Source organism: Hyphopichia burtonii (genome assembly GCF_001661395.1).
Source record: "Hyphopichia burtonii NRRL Y-1933 unplaced genomic scaffold HYPBUscaffold_1, whole genome shotgun sequence".
Lineage (NCBI taxonomy): Eukaryota > Fungi > Ascomycota > Pichiomycetes > Serinales > Debaryomycetaceae > Hyphopichia > Hyphopichia burtonii.
Window position 1 is genome coordinate 2,675,154 of NW_017963728.1, and position 15,302 is coordinate 2,690,455.

Consider the following 15,302-nt stretch of genomic DNA (forward strand, 5'->3'; position numbering starts at 1 on the left):
CTTGGGCTAAATTTCAAACTTCCTGAAGATATATTTATTTAGGTCTATTTAAACTATAAATCTTCTAAAACTATTTCTTGAAGTTTATCGTCCATTTCATCATGGTTTAAATCAATGTAACGGTTCTTATTAACAACGTCGAAATAACCAATAACATTTTTTATTAATCTTTGTTCATTTTCAGTTTTAGATTTCGATAACTCATTATTAATATCATATCTTAATACTAAACATTTAGTAATATCAGAAATGGTATTTTCAAATCTAATTGCTTCATCGGCATTTTGAGGATAATTCTTAATGACAAAATTAGTATCAAAAGTACCTTTACGAGTATTCATATATAAATTGATTTCTTGCTTTATTAATGCAGTGATTAATCCTTTAACCAATGGTTTATTCAATGCTCTCAAATCTTGTAATAATATCGAATATTTTGCGGTTGGGTCATCAATCTCTTGTTCAACCAATTGTTTTGGATCAATGACCTTTACTTCTTTATCCTTGGGTAATTTTGAAACAATCTTATCGATTGATTCGTCTTGATGAACAAATGGTACTACATAAAAGTTGTATTTTTCCAGTAACTCTCCATGTATGAGTTTCGAACGTCTTTTCAACCCGGTTGCCTCCTCATACTCTTTATATTCTTTTTCAGTAAATGATGTTTGTGGTTTCTTATTATCGACTTTTCTAGTTGCAGCTACCAAAAGACCACTGGAAAAGATAAACAAGTAGAAAAAATAACGGAATCTGGTTCCTTGATCTTGTTTTTGCCACTTGGGTCCTTGTTTATTAGAAATTGGTCCATTAGACTTTGGTCCATTAGACTTTGGTCCATCAGAATTTGGTCCATCAGAATTTGGTCCATCAGAATTTGGTGCATTAGATGGGGTCGAATAGAATCTACTCCTGGTGAATTGAGGTGCAAGTCTGGAGGCAGGTCTAACCTGACGACCACACGAGATGGTTCTATTGAAAAGGCTTCTGTACATGGTGAATTCGATGCTTGAAAGAAGAGTAGCAGTCATCCAATCGATGGTTCCATAGTTATTTATTGCTGAGCAAGTCGATATCCGGGGGTGCCGGGGATTGTAAATCACGTGACCCCCGAGTTTCGAGGTTTTTCATTTTTTTTTTTTTTTTTGTCTTCGTTCAAAAAAAAGTGAAAAATTCCAATTTTCTAAAGATCAAACGATAACTACAATTCATACCAACATATATACAAGCCCAGGATGTCTTTGGTGAAGCTTGCTAATTTCTGCTGTCACATAAAGAACTGCACCAACGTGAATATTACCAGGACCTCGGTGCCATTCAACCGTGGACATTTACAACTTGCTTTCCAATTATATAGGGAAGGATTCATTTCATCGATACAAAAGGGATCAACCAGTGGACCGGATAAAAACCCTGTGGAAGTGACCCCTGATAATATATCATCTAGAAGATTGTGGTTGGATTTAAAGTATAGAAACAATGAACCAGTTATACGTGAATTCAGTTTAATTTCGACACCAGGACGTAAAGCCCATTTAACTGATGTTGAAGTAAAAGCATTAGCATCAGGGTTACAAGTTAGATTCATCAAACCATTACAACCATCTGAATGTTTATTTATTCAAAACAAAAAGAAGGAAATATTGGAAATTCAAGAAGCTGCTAAAAGGGATGAACTGGGGTTAGCATTATGTCGTATTAGATAATGGTCATTTATAAGTAAATAGTTAAGTTTACAAGTTGTATATAGCATATTGTTCATTTTATAATATATTTTAATTCGTTATATTGCCACTTTAGTTACGTGATTTGAACCATTCCAATTAGTCATATCAACTTGCCAGCCTTTCCAAAGCATTAATCTTTCTCTAAAATCGACTGTGCTTTCAAAGCTCTTGAAATTCTGTTGAGACAAGGATGCATAGTCATTGGATGTAATGATTGGTTTTGCTGGTTTCACCGGTGATGCAACTGTATTTGGTAGTTGTGATTGGCTTATTGGGGTTGACACACCAGACGTTTTCAATGATTTTATTTCTTCTTCTAATTCTTGAATCTTGTCTTTTAAATCCATTCTACCTAATTTCAAATCGGTATTTTCATCTCGAAGCTTTTTAATGGTTTTGTCTTGTTGTTCTATAGTCGATTTAAGTTGAGTAATTTCACTTGAATCTGTTGAGTGGTCCTTAGTTTCAATGGTTTCACCACCTTCAACCTCAACATCTTTAGGTTCAGGCACTTCGGCCTCAGGTTCAGGCAGTTTGACCTCAGGTTCAGGCAGTTTGACCTCAGGTTCAGGCAGTTTGGCCTTAGGTTCAGGCACTTCGGCCTCAGGATCAGGCAGTTTGGCCTCAGGTTCTGACTCTTTAGCCTCCGGTTCTTTTGGCTTGGACTCAGATTCATTTGACTCTTCAGTTTCCGGTTCTTTCACCTTTGCCTCCAGTTCAGCTGGCTCTTTTTCATCATCGTTCTCTTCATCATCTTTTGACTTCTTAGACTTCTTTTTACCCTTCTTTTTCTTTTTTTTCATATCCTCGAATTTCTTACGGGCTATTTCAAGACGTTCTTCTTTGGTAAGATCCTTACCATCTTCACCCACTTCAGCGTCTAATTGATGAGAGAGCTGTTCCTCAGTATCCTTGTTTTCGGCCATTCTAACTTGAATGAAAAGAAGTAGATACAACCGTTTTGTTGATTTGTTTCAACGTTGATGTCCCAGCCCAAAACCCATACACCAGAAAGTTTTGAGGTCACGTGAACGTTTATATGTACGATTTTTTTTACATAATTATTTTTTTCACATTAGCCTTTCATACTATAAATATAGGTCTACTAATTCGCCAAAGATAAACGAAGACCTTCGTGTATTATCATTGTAGAGGATATTCTGATGTTGTCGTACCTGCGGAAAGAGATGATAAAGACGGAATTTGTCATCAAGCGAAAAGGTGCGGACGTGAGGCTATATAAACCCCCTAGCAGATCGAATGCTGAAAATTTGCAATAAGATTTAGTAATTGAAACATGTTAACCAGGCCAACACCACTGAGAAAAGGTACTGACATTGAGCTTCAAACGACCCAGGTTCCCGAGGCAGGGCCTTCTGTTTTCCCGGAACAACAGGTTAATCAGCGTCTTCGTAATCGATTTAATACTAGCGATGGAGCAGAAGATGAAGAAGATGGAAATAGTGGTCGATCTTTGATGTATAAGAATGAAGAGAATCAAGAACAGTTCCCAGACGGGGGTAAAGAAGCATATATGGTTTTATTTGGATCATTTTTTGGATTAATTGTTGATTTTGGAATTGCCAACAGTATGGGAGCGTTGGAATCATATGTATCAACCCATCAATTACAAGATATTGAATCAAGTCGAGTATCCTGGGTATTTTCAATTCACTTGGGTGTAATGTACTTAGGAGGAATCATATTTGGAGAGTTTTTCGATAAATACGGAGCGAAGATGCCTCTTATATTAGGGACTTTATTAATTTTCACTGGATTGATTTTAACTAGTGAATGTAAAGAATTGTATCAATTTATATTGCTGTTTAGTGTGATTACAGCAATTGGTACATCGATGTCAATGCATCCATTGATTGGAAGTTTATCACATTGGTTTTTGAAAAAAAGAGCATTTGTCATCAGTTTTGCAACTTGTGGAGGATTAGTTGGATCAAGTATCTTCCCAGTGATGTTACAAAGATTGTACGATCAAGTTGGATTTAAATGGGCGATTAAATTCTTAGCGTTCATTGGATTAATCTGTATGTGTATTTCAGTTTTCTTTGTTAAAGGACGAGAATTAATGAAAAAGGAAGATTCTGCAAATGAAGAACTTGCTACATCTTTTCAAAATGATAATTTTTTTAGGAAAACTGTTGAGTTTTCATTATTGAAAAATCTTAAATTTGTCACTTTAACATTCAGTGTTTTTTTAGCAGAAATTATATCAATGTCTACCTTAACTTATTTATCTTCATATGCCATTAATCATAACATTAATGAACTGAAAAGTTATTTATTGATCACCATAGTCAATGTCAGTGGGATTCCGGGTCGGATTGTTTCAGGGTACCTTGCTGATTCTTACGGCCGCTTCAACATAATGATTGTTACTTGTGTTTTCACTACCATATTCATCTTTACTATCTGGTTACCGGCTGGGTCTAACTTAGCTTTATTATATGTCTTCCTGGTACTTTTCGGAGTCAGCTCCTCGGCAGTTCTTTCACTTATTGGTGCTTCAGTATCACAAATTTGTTCCTCTACTAATTTTGGTGCCTGGTATGGTAAATTATACTTTTATTTATCGTTCTTGTCTATATTGGGGATTTTCGTATCTTCCTTAATCATTGGGCTGGGAACCAAATCCGACTACCGAAACTTCATTCTATTCGAAGGCTGTCTATCAGCAGGGAGTGTTTTTGCCTGGCTTATTGCCAGACATGTTAATGTTGGTTTAAGCCTATGCAAATTTTAATGTTGCAACCTCCGTACATCTTGCTTCCCCATTGTCCTCTAATTTTCACTTACTCTAATTTTATGTATTCCAATTAACAATACGCTGTTTAACAATATCTAATACATACGATGTCAATACATACGATGCCAATACATGCCACACAATTGAACCAACGACATCTCGTACTTTGGTGTCTGTAATAACAAAACCAGACTTTGACGTTGTCTTACTTTTCTTTTTTCTCAAAATTTTTTCCATCAACGTTCATCGCACCCTGGTGGTTGCAATATTTCTCTACTGACAGTTACTAAACAGGCCTGTCATACCACCACCAGACCATTTGGATAGTCAACCTACTGGCAATACACAACCACGTCCACTGTAACAAACCATTTGCCGTACGTAGAGCTTGCATATTCCATCAAAATTAATTGGAATTAATTAAAATTAACTTACTACTATAGTAGTTATTACAGTTTCAGTGAGACAAACGGCAGAACAAAGAAACTTTAAATTAATTATAACCACTATACTGGAAATTAAATATAGGTATATATATATATATATATATCAGTTTCTTTGTTTTACTGACTTATCAATCATCAACACATTAATAATCATCGATCATCATTAATCATCATCGATCATCATTAATTATCGTTAATCATCATTACTTATCGTTAATCATCATTAATCATCGTTAATACATAATGGACGAATCTATAGTACAACAATTTCTTCTGAAAAGAGAAACCTGTGAACCAGATAACGATTACGATGGTCGTATGGGAGTCCGTATTTCTGCTGTTTTCGTTATATTGGCATCCTCTGCCATTGGTACCTTTTTACCATTATTGAGTTCTCGTTATTCTTTTATTCGTATGCCATCGTGGGTATTTTTCATTGCTAAATATTTTGGTTCTGGGGTTATTGTAGCCACCGCTTTCATTCATTTATTAGAACCTGCTAGTGATAGTTTGGGTGACGAATGTTTGGGAGGTACTTTTGCTGAATATCCTTGGGCTTTTGGTATTGCGTTGATGACTTTGTTTGCGCTTTTCTTTTTTGAAATCTGTGCTTTCCAATGGGTTGAACGTAAAATTGAAACAGAATCGGGAGATGCTCAAGGTCATAGTCATTCGCATTTTGGTAACGCTGACTTGTATACTAAAAAATTGGAAGATGAAGAAGAAGAAACTGATTCAAATAAAGAAGTTAAAAAAGAAAATCCTTATCCAAAACATTTTCAACATGCTCATGAACATCAAGATCCTGAATTAATTGGTACTCCGTTAGAAGATCAAGATAAAGAATCTTATTATGGTCAATTATTATCAGTCTTTGTCTTGGAATTCGGGGTTATCTTCCATTCTGTCTTTGTTGGTTTATCTTTATCAGTTTCCGGTGACGAATTCATCTCCTTATATATTGTTCTTGTTTTCCATCAAATGTTCGAAGGTTTGGGTCTTGGTACCAGAATCGCTTTAACTAACTGGTCTAAATCAAAACGTTACACTCCTTGGGCCTTGGCTCTTGCTTATACTTTCACCACTCCAATTGCAATTGCCATTGGTTTAGGTGTTAGAACCACTTATGCTCCTGGTTCTCGTAGAGCCTTAATCACCAACGGGGTTTTCGATTCCATTTCTGCCGGGATTTTATTCTATGCCGGTATTGTCGAATTAATGGCCCATGAATTCTTATACTCTGGTGAATTTAAGGGTAAAGATGGTTTCAAAAAATCTTTATTGGCCTTTTTCACTTTATGTTGGGGTGCTGGTTTGATGGCTTTACTTGGTAAATGGGCCTGATCTATTTATTTCATTTCTTTCACTTCATCTATTCTAATTCTCTTTTTGTAATTTATAGACCTTAATTTAAATCCTTATATTTCAATAGATTATGTACTGTAACTTATCCTTTTAGTATTTTCACAGGGATGTACGGAGGTGAGACCCCGGTATGACTAACCTTTATATTCCTACATCGGAATTTGAAGATCAATTTTTATTAATTGTAAATAACTACTTCTATTCTGTCAATCAGAATGACAAACACGGCTAAGACTTATACCAGAGTTTCCTCTGCTTGTAAACGATGTCGATCTATGAAATTGAAATGTACTGAAAAGAAACCTTGTTCAAGATGCGAATCCCATAATATAGATTGTCAATACGTTAAACCAGATATTGATTTAAATTTTACTCCTACCCATTATACCAGATCTCAAATTGAAAACGTGGTTTTATCACCTTCCAACGGTCTGTTGAAGAAAAGAAAGTTATCCAATCGAGATAATTTCCAAAATGATTATAGAAAACATTCTACATCATCCTCTGATTTAATCCATCCAAATGAAATCGAGCCTCCTTCAAATCAAGCCCTATTACAATATGTCCCCTTCAGTGCCAGTCATAAACCTCAGATAAGACAGGGTGCCAGTCTAAAATGCCTGGATGCGGTATTATTGAATTTATGCTATTCAAATTCGGGAATCTCAAATAGTAACGACTTTAAAATTCCAAGAGGTCAACATTATGGATGGAATATGTCTGGAGTTGCCTATATAAAGACTCCACCGTACCCGCCGCTCCCCAGTGTCAATTTGGATAACCATCATCTTACCTTGCTAAACATATTTATTGAAGAAGTCAATTCGCTATACTCTATATTGTCGAGAGATTTTCTAGATTATTTAAAAATAAGTGGACCTCCTCAATCGATTAATATAGAAAAATTGAATTCAGAAAATACCAATAAAAGAGTGTTACTATCTGCTTTAACCCATTTAATCTACGCAATCAGTATTAGACATCAAGAATTTTGTAAAATTGATTCATTAGATGCCAATTTTATCGATATTGAAATTATTTGTTTTGAGTATGCTTATCAGGTGCTTTCTTCATTTTCATTCAGTTACACTTCGGTTGATATTGTGAGAGGCTGGTTGTTAATCACTCTTTATTTAAGAATGACTAATCGCCAAAAAAGCGTCCAGTACGCTTTAGGCCAAGCCAATCTAACTGCTAAAGCCATGGGGATGAATTTGAAAAAAATTAATGAAAGATTAGGTTCGGATGAGTTTTCGGTGTTTTGGAGCTTGTACATATTTGATAATTTGTACTCGGTCCAATTAAGAGTGTCAGTTTTTTGGTCCCATGATCAAATTAAAATTCCTTTCCCAAATACTTATACTGAAAATTATAAACGTCCAGGTTTTAGTTTCATTTCTTTTGTAATGCTACGTATAAGTTGTTTAGCTCATCGAGTAATAGTGTTCAGAGAAAAAATCGATCCTGATTTTGAAATATTCGAAATATCAAATGACTTAATCGAATTAGGTGATTGGTTGAAAAATTTAGACTTCAATTGTCTGATGCTAGTCAAGGCTCAAGTAATGATCAGTTTTTACGATGTGGTTCTTACTTTACATGGACCCGCTCTTTTAAACTTAACTGGAAGGTTTTATCCGAATCTCGGCTTGAGTTTGGATATCATCTTGGACTCTTTAAAAGAAACTTCCAAAATACTAAATGAATTGAAATCCATAAATAGTCTACAAAGCCCTTGTCCCATGGTTTTAAACATGATCTTCACCTTAGGCTCCTTTTCCTTGGCCTTCATGAACGGTGGTATCTACGTAGAAGACGCCGAATCCTTATACTCCAATGCCTTAAGCCTAGCTTTGTACTTGAACCAATTCGAAGATAACATCAATAATCACCACCTAGGCCGCTTTAGAATGGCCAAGGAGGTCGTTTGGGCCTTGAACCAGGGCCACAGCTCCTTGATGCTCCGTTTCGACCGCCAGTTGAAAACCCTCCCTTCTTCCAGCACCCCAAACACCATTGATAGTTCAGTCAACGACTCTCGTTTTGGCGATTTGCTAGACCGCTTTTCCGGCCCAGCAAAGGAAACCCGTCCCCCGGCTTCCAGCACTGGATTGTCCGACTTGTTTGATGCAAGCCTCAACCAAAACCTCCAGATCCACGAGTTGGACTGGATGAGCGCTTTGAACAACGACTGGAACGTAAATTTATAATTATATAGCCTGGTTGCAAAATACATTAATTCAAAACCCGTACATCGCACACTAGGGTTCTGGTAGTTAATTACCCCACTGCAAACAAAACAAAAAAAAAAAAGACAGACAAAGCGAAAAAAGGTTTAGGTCAAAAAAACAGAGCAGAAAAACGAGGAATGGGCAATCTTAATCTTAGAGGTTAGCCATTGGTATACCATTAACATATATAGTTTCAAGGTCGAATTCCCATTCAAGAAACATTGCTATAGACCAGACACAGATACACGAGCAATAGTGATACAGCAAGATGGCCGACACAGAAATGGCAGTTGCCCCAAGTTCATCAACACCCAACGATTACATTGAATCGTTATCACCCGAGCAAATTGAACACGATCAGAAGATTGGAATCAAGGCCATAAGGCTTTTCCTTCAAAGTAAAACGTCGTACGACGTTTTGCCGGTCAGTTACCGTTTGGTGGTTTTGGATACTTCTTTATTGGTGAAGAAATCATTAAATATTTTATTACAAAATAATATTGTTAGTGCACCATTATGGAATAATAAAACCTCTAGATTTGCCGGGTTATTAACTCTGAGTGATTTTATTAATGTTATCCAGTACTACTTCCAGTTCCCAGAGAAATTTGAATTGGTTGACCAACTTACTTTAGATGGATTACGTGATATTGAAAAGGCAATTGGGGTGGATCCAATTGAAACTGCTTCGATTCATCCCTTCAAATCATTATATGAAGCTTGTGTTAAAATGTTGGATTCCAAGGCAAGAAGAATTCCCTTGATTGATGAAGATGAAAAAACCCATCGTGAAATTGTGGTTAGTGTTTTAACTCAATATAGAATCTTGAAATTTGTTGCATTAAATTGTAAAGAAACTAAAATGTTATTAAAACCAATTAAAGATTTAATCAGTCTAGGTACTATCAAAGATATTTCTACTTGTACCATGAATACTCCAGTTATCGAAGTTATTCATTTATTGGCTCATAAATCAGTTAGTTCGGCCCCAATCATTGACGATCAAGGTAAATTAATTAACGTCTATGAAGCCGTCGATGTATTGGCTCTAGTGAAAGGTGGAATGTATACCGATTTGGACCTCAGTGTCGGTGACGCCTTATTAAGAAGACCAGAAGATTTCGAAGGGGTCCATACTTGTACTTTAAACGATCGTCTTAGTACCATCATGGATACTATTAGAAAGTCTCGTTTGCATCGATTATTCGTGGTGGATGATGAAGGTAAATTGATTTCCGTCATCACTTTAAGTGACATCTTACAATATATTCTCTTTGGTGAAGATTAAACCCTCTCTTATGTATTTTTCCATAATGATATTCTCTATAAATGATAATTAATTGTTAGTAGTCGATTGGCTTTTCCTGTTTTAGTTATATCTTCCGGTACAACAGCCGTACACCCATAGTAGAAAAAGCGCTTACTAAGTACGCATCGCAGTTTATCAGTAACGGAATTATTAATAAAAAGATCAAATAATCCACAGTTTTCGTTGATTTTAATAGTCAGCTTTTCTCTCCTGATCCCTACCTGGTCGCCCCTAGCCTTATTTTTGAAGATGAGCTCCATGTCTGCTGGTGAAAATGACCACCTCCTACCCAAACTGCAGTACCATTCTGATTTAAATAATGAGGTTGATGTTGCCAATAATAATACCCTTCTCTGGGAAGATAAACTTAATCTTCCTCAAATTACTTTCAGAGCCACTCTAGCAGGTCTTATGATTGGCTCTGTTGTCTTGATCTCAAATTTCCAATTTGGTCTTCAAACTGGTTGGGTTTCAATGATGTCGTTACCGTCGGCATTGCTCGGTTTTACCATTTTCAAGATTTCTCCGTTTGCTAAAAACTTCACTGATGTTGAAAATGTATATATCCAAAGTATCGCAGTGGCTGTTGGAACGGGTCCTTTAGCGTACGGGCTAATTGGAATTATACCTGCAATTGAAAAATTCTTAACCGCAGATGAAAGCGGTAGTGGAAGTAAAATTAGCCTTTCTTTATCCCAATTGATTACTTGGTCTTTTGGTCTTGCTTTATTTGGAGTGTTTTTCGCTATTCCATTAAGAAAACAAGTTATAATTAAGGAAAAATTACCTTTCCCTTCTGGTAGAGCTACCGCTACCCTAATATCGGTATTACACGGTAGTGAAGTTTATGAAGACTCCAAATCTAATGATGATACTAACGACTTGATAAGAATTGAATCTCCCGTTTTACAACCTGTTCATAGAAGTATAGACCCAGAAGATCATTCCAACGATGATACTTATAAATCTAATATCAACTCACTCATTTATACTTTCAGCATATCAGCAACCTACACTCTTTTATCATACTTCTTTCCTATTTTGAAGAATATCCCACTCTTTGGCTCTATTGCTGCTGACAAATATCAATGGAGCTTTCAGCCTTCTCCTGCGTATATAGGTCAAGGTATAATCATGGGTTTACCCACTGTTTCTTACATGCTTTTTGGTGCCTTTCTAGGGTGGGGGGTCTTGGCTCCCTTTGCTAAAAAAATTGGTTGGGCTCCGGGAGATATAAATGATTGGATCAATGGAGGCCAAGGCTGGATCTTATGGTTAAGTTTAAGTGTCATGATCAGTGATTCCCTTGTATCATTTGGGGTAGTTTCCTATAAATCAATTAAAAATGTGATACATAATATGAAAAAATATGATTTAGAGCGCCAAGTTAGACCTATTGACTTAGCTGATGTTGAGGAAAATCATTTAGTTAGTTATAAAACTACAGTGATCGGCTTGGCTTTTTCATCAATAATTTGTTTGATTTCAGTTAGATTGGTCTTTGGTTCCATTGTACCTTATTATGCCACTGCAATTGCTATCATATTGGCACTTCTTTTTTCTATCCTTGGAGTTAGGGCATTAGGCGAAACAGATCTAAACCCAGTTAGTGGTATTGGTAAGCTTTCTCAATTGGTTTTCGCTCTTATAATCCCTTCTTCTCACCCGGCGAAAATTCTTATAAATTTAGTAGCTGGGGGAATCGCTGAAGCTGGTGCTCAACAAGCTGGGGATCTAATGCAAGATTTGAAAACGGGGCATTTAATTGGAGCTTCGCCAAAAGCTCAATTTGTTGCGCAAATGATTGGAACATTATATTCAGTCGTTTTGAGTAGCGTTATGTATAAAGTTTACAACATTGTTTACGATATCCCAAACAATCTATTCCGTATCCCAACTGCTATCATTTGGATCGATTGCTCAAGATTGGTGACTGGTGAAGGATTGCCCCCAAGAGCTTTTGAATTTTCAATTGCATTTGGTATCTTTTTTGCAATCATTTCTTTGATTAAGAATTCCTGTCCTGTTACAAGTAAATACCACAAATACTTAATCTACTTACCTAATGGTGTTGCCGTTGGTATTGGTATTTACAATACACCAAATTTCACTCTCGCTAGATTTATCGGTGGTCTTGCTGCATATCTTTGGTTAAAATACAACAAGCATGATGATAAAATTAAGATGATTATTATAAGTAGTGGTTTAGTTTTAGGTGAGGGTTTGTTAAGTGGTTTTACCATGCTTTTAACCAGCTTAAACATAAAGCATTTTTAGACATTGACATAGTTTTTGCATTCGTTCTTCTTTTTTTTTCTCTCTATGTATTTTATATGGAAAGATTCGGTAAGACAACGAGTAGCTCACCTCCTTTATCAAAGTAAATGAAAATAGGGCAAAAGAAAAAAAAAAGTGAAAAAAAAAAGTACCAGGAAATGCAGGGGAAATGGAGAATTGAAGAAGTATAAAGTACAAGTGATAATAATACAGAAATGAGAAGGGAAGAAGAAAGTAGAATATTCAGAAGTACATATTTTATTATAAACAAACGAGAAGCAAAAGTTGCAAAAAAAAAAAGGTATAAAATGGACATGTACCACTAAATGGTGTACACTGGGAGTTACTAAAACAAAATAAAGAAGTCGAAAAGAAGAAGAAAGAATCATGCGTTAGACATATAACATATAATCTGAGGAATGCAAATAAGATTAAACACTATTCCTTTCTTTATCTGCGCTGATTCTCTGATTTATCAAATAAATGGCAGTTTGAATTGCGTTGAGGTTACCGGTTAAAGTTAATTTTCTGATATTAACTAAACCTTTACCACCAAGCATAATGGATTGGTTTTGATCTGGTTCAATTTTGACATAAGAGCAGCCACTATTTTCACGAATTTGTTTGATATTATTACCACCTTTACCAATGACCGAACCAATGTTAGTATTAGCAACAAAAATATCTTCATTAAATTTATCAGGTTGACCCGGAACTGGATTAGGAGCATGAGTTATGATGTCCCCAACGATAGTATTACCATGTTCATCAGTGTATTGATTTTGAGGAGGAATAGCAAGACCAGAAGGAGTAGGAGCAACTGGGGCACCATAAGCTTGTTGAGGATGAATAGAAGGTTGGAACATCATTTGGAAATTGTAAGGTTGTTTTGCAACTTGATAAGGATTTGGAGTATTATCTTTAACAACATTTTGCATCGTGAGAGGATTAGTAGAAGCAGCAGCAGGAGAGCCACCCATAACCATCATATTATTTTGAGGACTCATTAACATACCATTAAGAGCGGGTTGACGATAATTAGCTGGATTGTAAAAAATGACTTTGTTCTTCTTTAAGCAATCTTTATGCTCTAATATAACTTGAGAAATGTAATAGATGGCAATATGAATTGCGTCACCAACCCCAGTAATAGATAAGATTCTATCGGTAGAAAAAGGTAAAGGTTGTTCCGCAGCTTTCAATTTAGCAGCAGAATTTTCTTCAATTTCTCTAAATTTGGTACCTTGTTTACCAATGATATAACCAACCATTGGGTGAGGAATCAAAAGCTTTAAATCGAATTGTTTAGAAGAATAAGATGCAGGTTCATCTTCTGGTTCTTCTAAAATAGTTCTTGTAATTAAACCAAAAGCTTTAGCAACGTTTTCAGCAGGACCCCTAACTGAAACAACTCTTTCTGGAATATTTTTCAAATTATCGCTAACATTAATTCTTACATTAGCTTTCTCTCTGATATGATTAATAGTATCACCTTTTTTACCAACTATAACACTAGCTTCTTTAACTGGACAATACATTCTAAATGCAACATAGGTTGGATCATCTTTTTCTCGATGATTGGAGACTGGCTTAGAAACAAACTTGCTTTCATCGGAATTGGAAGGAGTATCAGTCTCAATATCTTCTACCAGATTGTTAGTATTATTAGTATTATTAGTGTTATTACTAGTTATATCGGTATTTGTAGTATCTGTATTAATAGCTGGAGCAGTTTGTGCATCTTCTTCTTGTTTATCAGTCAAATCTAACTGTTCACTATCCAAGGCAATTCTTTTATTTAGCTGATCATTGTCAGTAGATTCTGATTCATCATTTTTACGTTTTAAAATATTACTTTTAGACATCTTTGGCCTTTGATCTCCAAATAAAAAAGAAGATAGAGGAAAGAGAAAAGGGAAAGAGAGGGAAAAAGGGAAATGCAAAGAGATTCAAAATTAACTCTTTCAACGTCTTGATTGGTATTGGTTACTCCAATTGGAACACGTCGTCTTCTATCGTAATTGTTTCTCGAAAGCTTTTTGTTTTGGTTCTTTCAAAAAGAAAAATTTTTTTTTAATCCACCAATTCCTCATTTTTTTGTTAGTTTAGTCGAAAAGCTTCCTTTAAACAATCACTGGTACTCACACGATCGCTATTTTACTATATAATTTATCCATTTCCCATACATTTTATACATTTACTATACATTTATAATACAAGGATCATAGCGACTGTTGCTGGAGCTGCCATTGGCGCTTGCGGTCCTCTTCTCTGGCCTTAACGTACTGTTCATCTCGTTTGGCATCCAATCTGCCCAAGAATTCCTGTTTATCAAGATAACCTGCTTTGTTATGGAGCTTGAGGTCATCTTGAAGCTTACGCTGATCCACAAAACTGGCCCAGTCCAACCTGGATTTCTCCAACGTCGATAGTTTTTGGCGTTTGTTATTGTAGCTTGAAAGAAATTTATCAATCAATGAAGGTCTTTTCAATTTAATCCGTAAAGGAACTTGCTCTTTGGTTCGTGGAACTTCTCGAATAACAGTCACATACGAGCGAGTCTTGGTCTGGTCCTCGGTTTCGGCAGCGGTGAGTCCGTTGGTCGAGTTTAAGTACGCCTTGGCCTCTGCGGAATCTGCATCAACAAGCTTGGATTCTGTAATTAATTTCCCAGCAAAAGTATAGGAGGTTTGTATTTTGATTTTCTGGGGGCCCAAATCAGTCTGCTCGGTAGATTCGGTTCTGTTTTCTTGTTCCTGGGTCACTTCTGGAGTATCGTGATTTGAATATACTTCCCGTTCTCGTAGACTAGGATCGTTGCTTCTACGTTTCAAATCTTCAAATAGAGAATCCACATCCACATGGCTTTCATCCTGCAAATATCCATTCATTTGCTGATACTGGGCACGCTTATTAGTGCTACCAAAACCGCTCTTCTCTAATTGTTTTTGATGTCTTGTCTTGACTTCACTGATACCACTAGACTGAATAGCCGAATAGTCGGGCTCAGGTTCGTCGTCCTCGCTCTCTTCTTCTTCCTCGTTTGCCTCTTTAGCTGGCTTGGCCTCTGGATCGTAGTCATCGTCCTCTTCATCGTCCTCGTCTTCATCTTCTTCACCATCACGCTCTTCGCCCTGTTTGTCATGGACCTTGGAATCTTCTGTCAGCGCATCTTCCTGCTTGATA

The 15,302-nt window shown here is 36.1% G+C and overlaps 10 protein-coding genes across 10 annotated transcripts; 6 read left to right on the plus strand and 4 right to left on the minus strand.

The window, feature by feature from the left end:
* Positions 1–48: 48 nt before the first annotated feature.
* HYPBUDRAFT_237518 (uncharacterized protein) lies at positions 49–995 on the minus strand (the record flags this gene model as incomplete). Its single annotated transcript, XM_020223205.1, has 2 exons — positions 49–779; positions 951–995. The coding sequence occupies 2 exons, from the start codon at positions 993–995 to the stop codon at positions 54–56; spliced, it is 771 nt and encodes a 256-aa protein (XP_020079606.1). The 3' UTR covers positions 49–53.
* A 240-nt stretch (positions 996–1,235) lies between these two features.
* Positions 1,236–1,711, plus strand: HYPBUDRAFT_119215 (mitochondrial 37S ribosomal protein MRPS8; the record flags this gene model as incomplete). Its single annotated transcript, XM_020219214.1, has 1 exon — positions 1,236–1,711. One exon carries the CDS (start codon positions 1,236–1,238, stop codon positions 1,704–1,706), a length of 471 nt encoding a protein of 156 aa, XP_020079607.1. The 3' UTR covers positions 1,707–1,711.
* Positions 1,712–1,783: 72 nt separating this feature from the next.
* Positions 1,784–2,653, minus strand: HYPBUDRAFT_146869 (uncharacterized protein; the record flags this gene model as incomplete). The annotated part of the gene is made up of 1 exon (XM_020219999.1): positions 1,784–2,653. One exon carries the CDS (start codon positions 2,651–2,653, stop codon positions 1,784–1,786), a length of 870 nt encoding a protein of 289 aa, XP_020079608.1.
* Positions 2,654–3,204: 551 nt separating this feature from the next.
* Positions 3,205–4,485, plus strand: HYPBUDRAFT_155421 (uncharacterized protein; the record flags this gene model as incomplete). Its single annotated transcript, XM_020222115.1, has 1 exon — positions 3,205–4,485. The coding sequence occupies one exon, from the start codon at positions 3,205–3,207 to the stop codon at positions 4,483–4,485; it is 1,281 nt and encodes a 426-aa protein (XP_020079609.1).
* Positions 4,486–5,106: 621 nt separating this feature from the next.
* ZRT2 (low-affinity Zn(2+) transporter) lies at positions 5,107–6,339 on the plus strand. The gene has a single exon (XM_020220701.1). The coding sequence runs from the start codon at positions 5,178–5,180 to the stop codon at positions 6,276–6,278; it is 1,101 nt and encodes a 366-aa protein (XP_020079610.1). The 5' UTR covers positions 5,107–5,177; the 3' UTR covers positions 6,279–6,339.
* A 202-nt stretch (positions 6,340–6,541) lies between these two features.
* Positions 6,542–8,296, plus strand: HYPBUDRAFT_86914 (Zn(II)2Cys6 transcription factor; the record flags this gene model as incomplete). Its single annotated transcript, XM_020223792.1, has 2 exons — positions 6,542–6,747; positions 6,874–8,296. Coding segments are annotated over 2 exons (1,629 nt in total), but the record flags the coding sequence as incomplete, so codon positions are not given.
* A 502-nt stretch (positions 8,297–8,798) lies between these two features.
* SNF4 (AMP-activated serine/threonine-protein kinase regulatory subunit) lies at positions 8,799–9,818 on the plus strand (the record flags this gene model as incomplete). The annotated part of the gene is made up of 1 exon (XM_020223423.1): positions 8,799–9,818. One exon carries the CDS (start codon positions 8,799–8,801, stop codon positions 9,816–9,818), a length of 1,020 nt encoding a protein of 339 aa, XP_020079612.1.
* Positions 9,819–10,039: 221 nt separating this feature from the next.
* On the plus strand, positions 10,040–12,124 carry OPT8 (Opt8p). Its single transcript, XM_020219215.1, has one exon. The coding sequence runs from the start codon at positions 10,089–10,091 to the stop codon at positions 12,114–12,116; it is 2,028 nt and encodes a 675-aa protein (XP_020079613.1). The 5' UTR covers positions 10,040–10,088; the 3' UTR covers positions 12,117–12,124.
* A 423-nt stretch (positions 12,125–12,547) lies between these two features.
* On the minus strand, positions 12,548–13,981 carry PBP2 (Pbp2p; the record flags this gene model as incomplete). The annotated part of the gene is made up of 1 exon (XM_020223424.1): positions 12,548–13,981. The coding sequence occupies one exon, from the start codon at positions 13,979–13,981 to the stop codon at positions 12,548–12,550; it is 1,434 nt and encodes a 477-aa protein (XP_020079614.1).
* Positions 13,982–14,288: 307 nt separating this feature from the next.
* HYPBUDRAFT_119240 (uncharacterized protein) lies at positions 14,289–15,247 on the minus strand. Its single transcript, XM_020219216.1, has one exon. It carries the CDS (start codon positions 15,005–15,007, stop codon positions 14,339–14,341), a length of 669 nt encoding a protein of 222 aa, XP_020079615.1. The 5' UTR covers positions 15,008–15,247; the 3' UTR covers positions 14,289–14,338.
* Positions 15,248–15,302: the final 55 nt, after the last annotated feature.

Bases quoted from the DNA above. Each gene is read 5' to 3' on its own strand.
- ZRT2 (XM_020220701.1), top strand. From the start codon at position 5,178: ATGGACGAATCTATAGTACAACAATTTCTTCTGAAAAGAGAAACCTGT.
- OPT8 (XM_020219215.1), top strand. From the start codon at position 10,089: ATGAGCTCCATGTCTGCTGGTGAAAATGACCACCTCCTACCCAAACTG.
- HYPBUDRAFT_119240 (XM_020219216.1), bottom strand. From the start codon at position 15,007: ATGAATGGATATTTGCAGGATGAAAGCCATGTGGATGTGGATTCTCTA.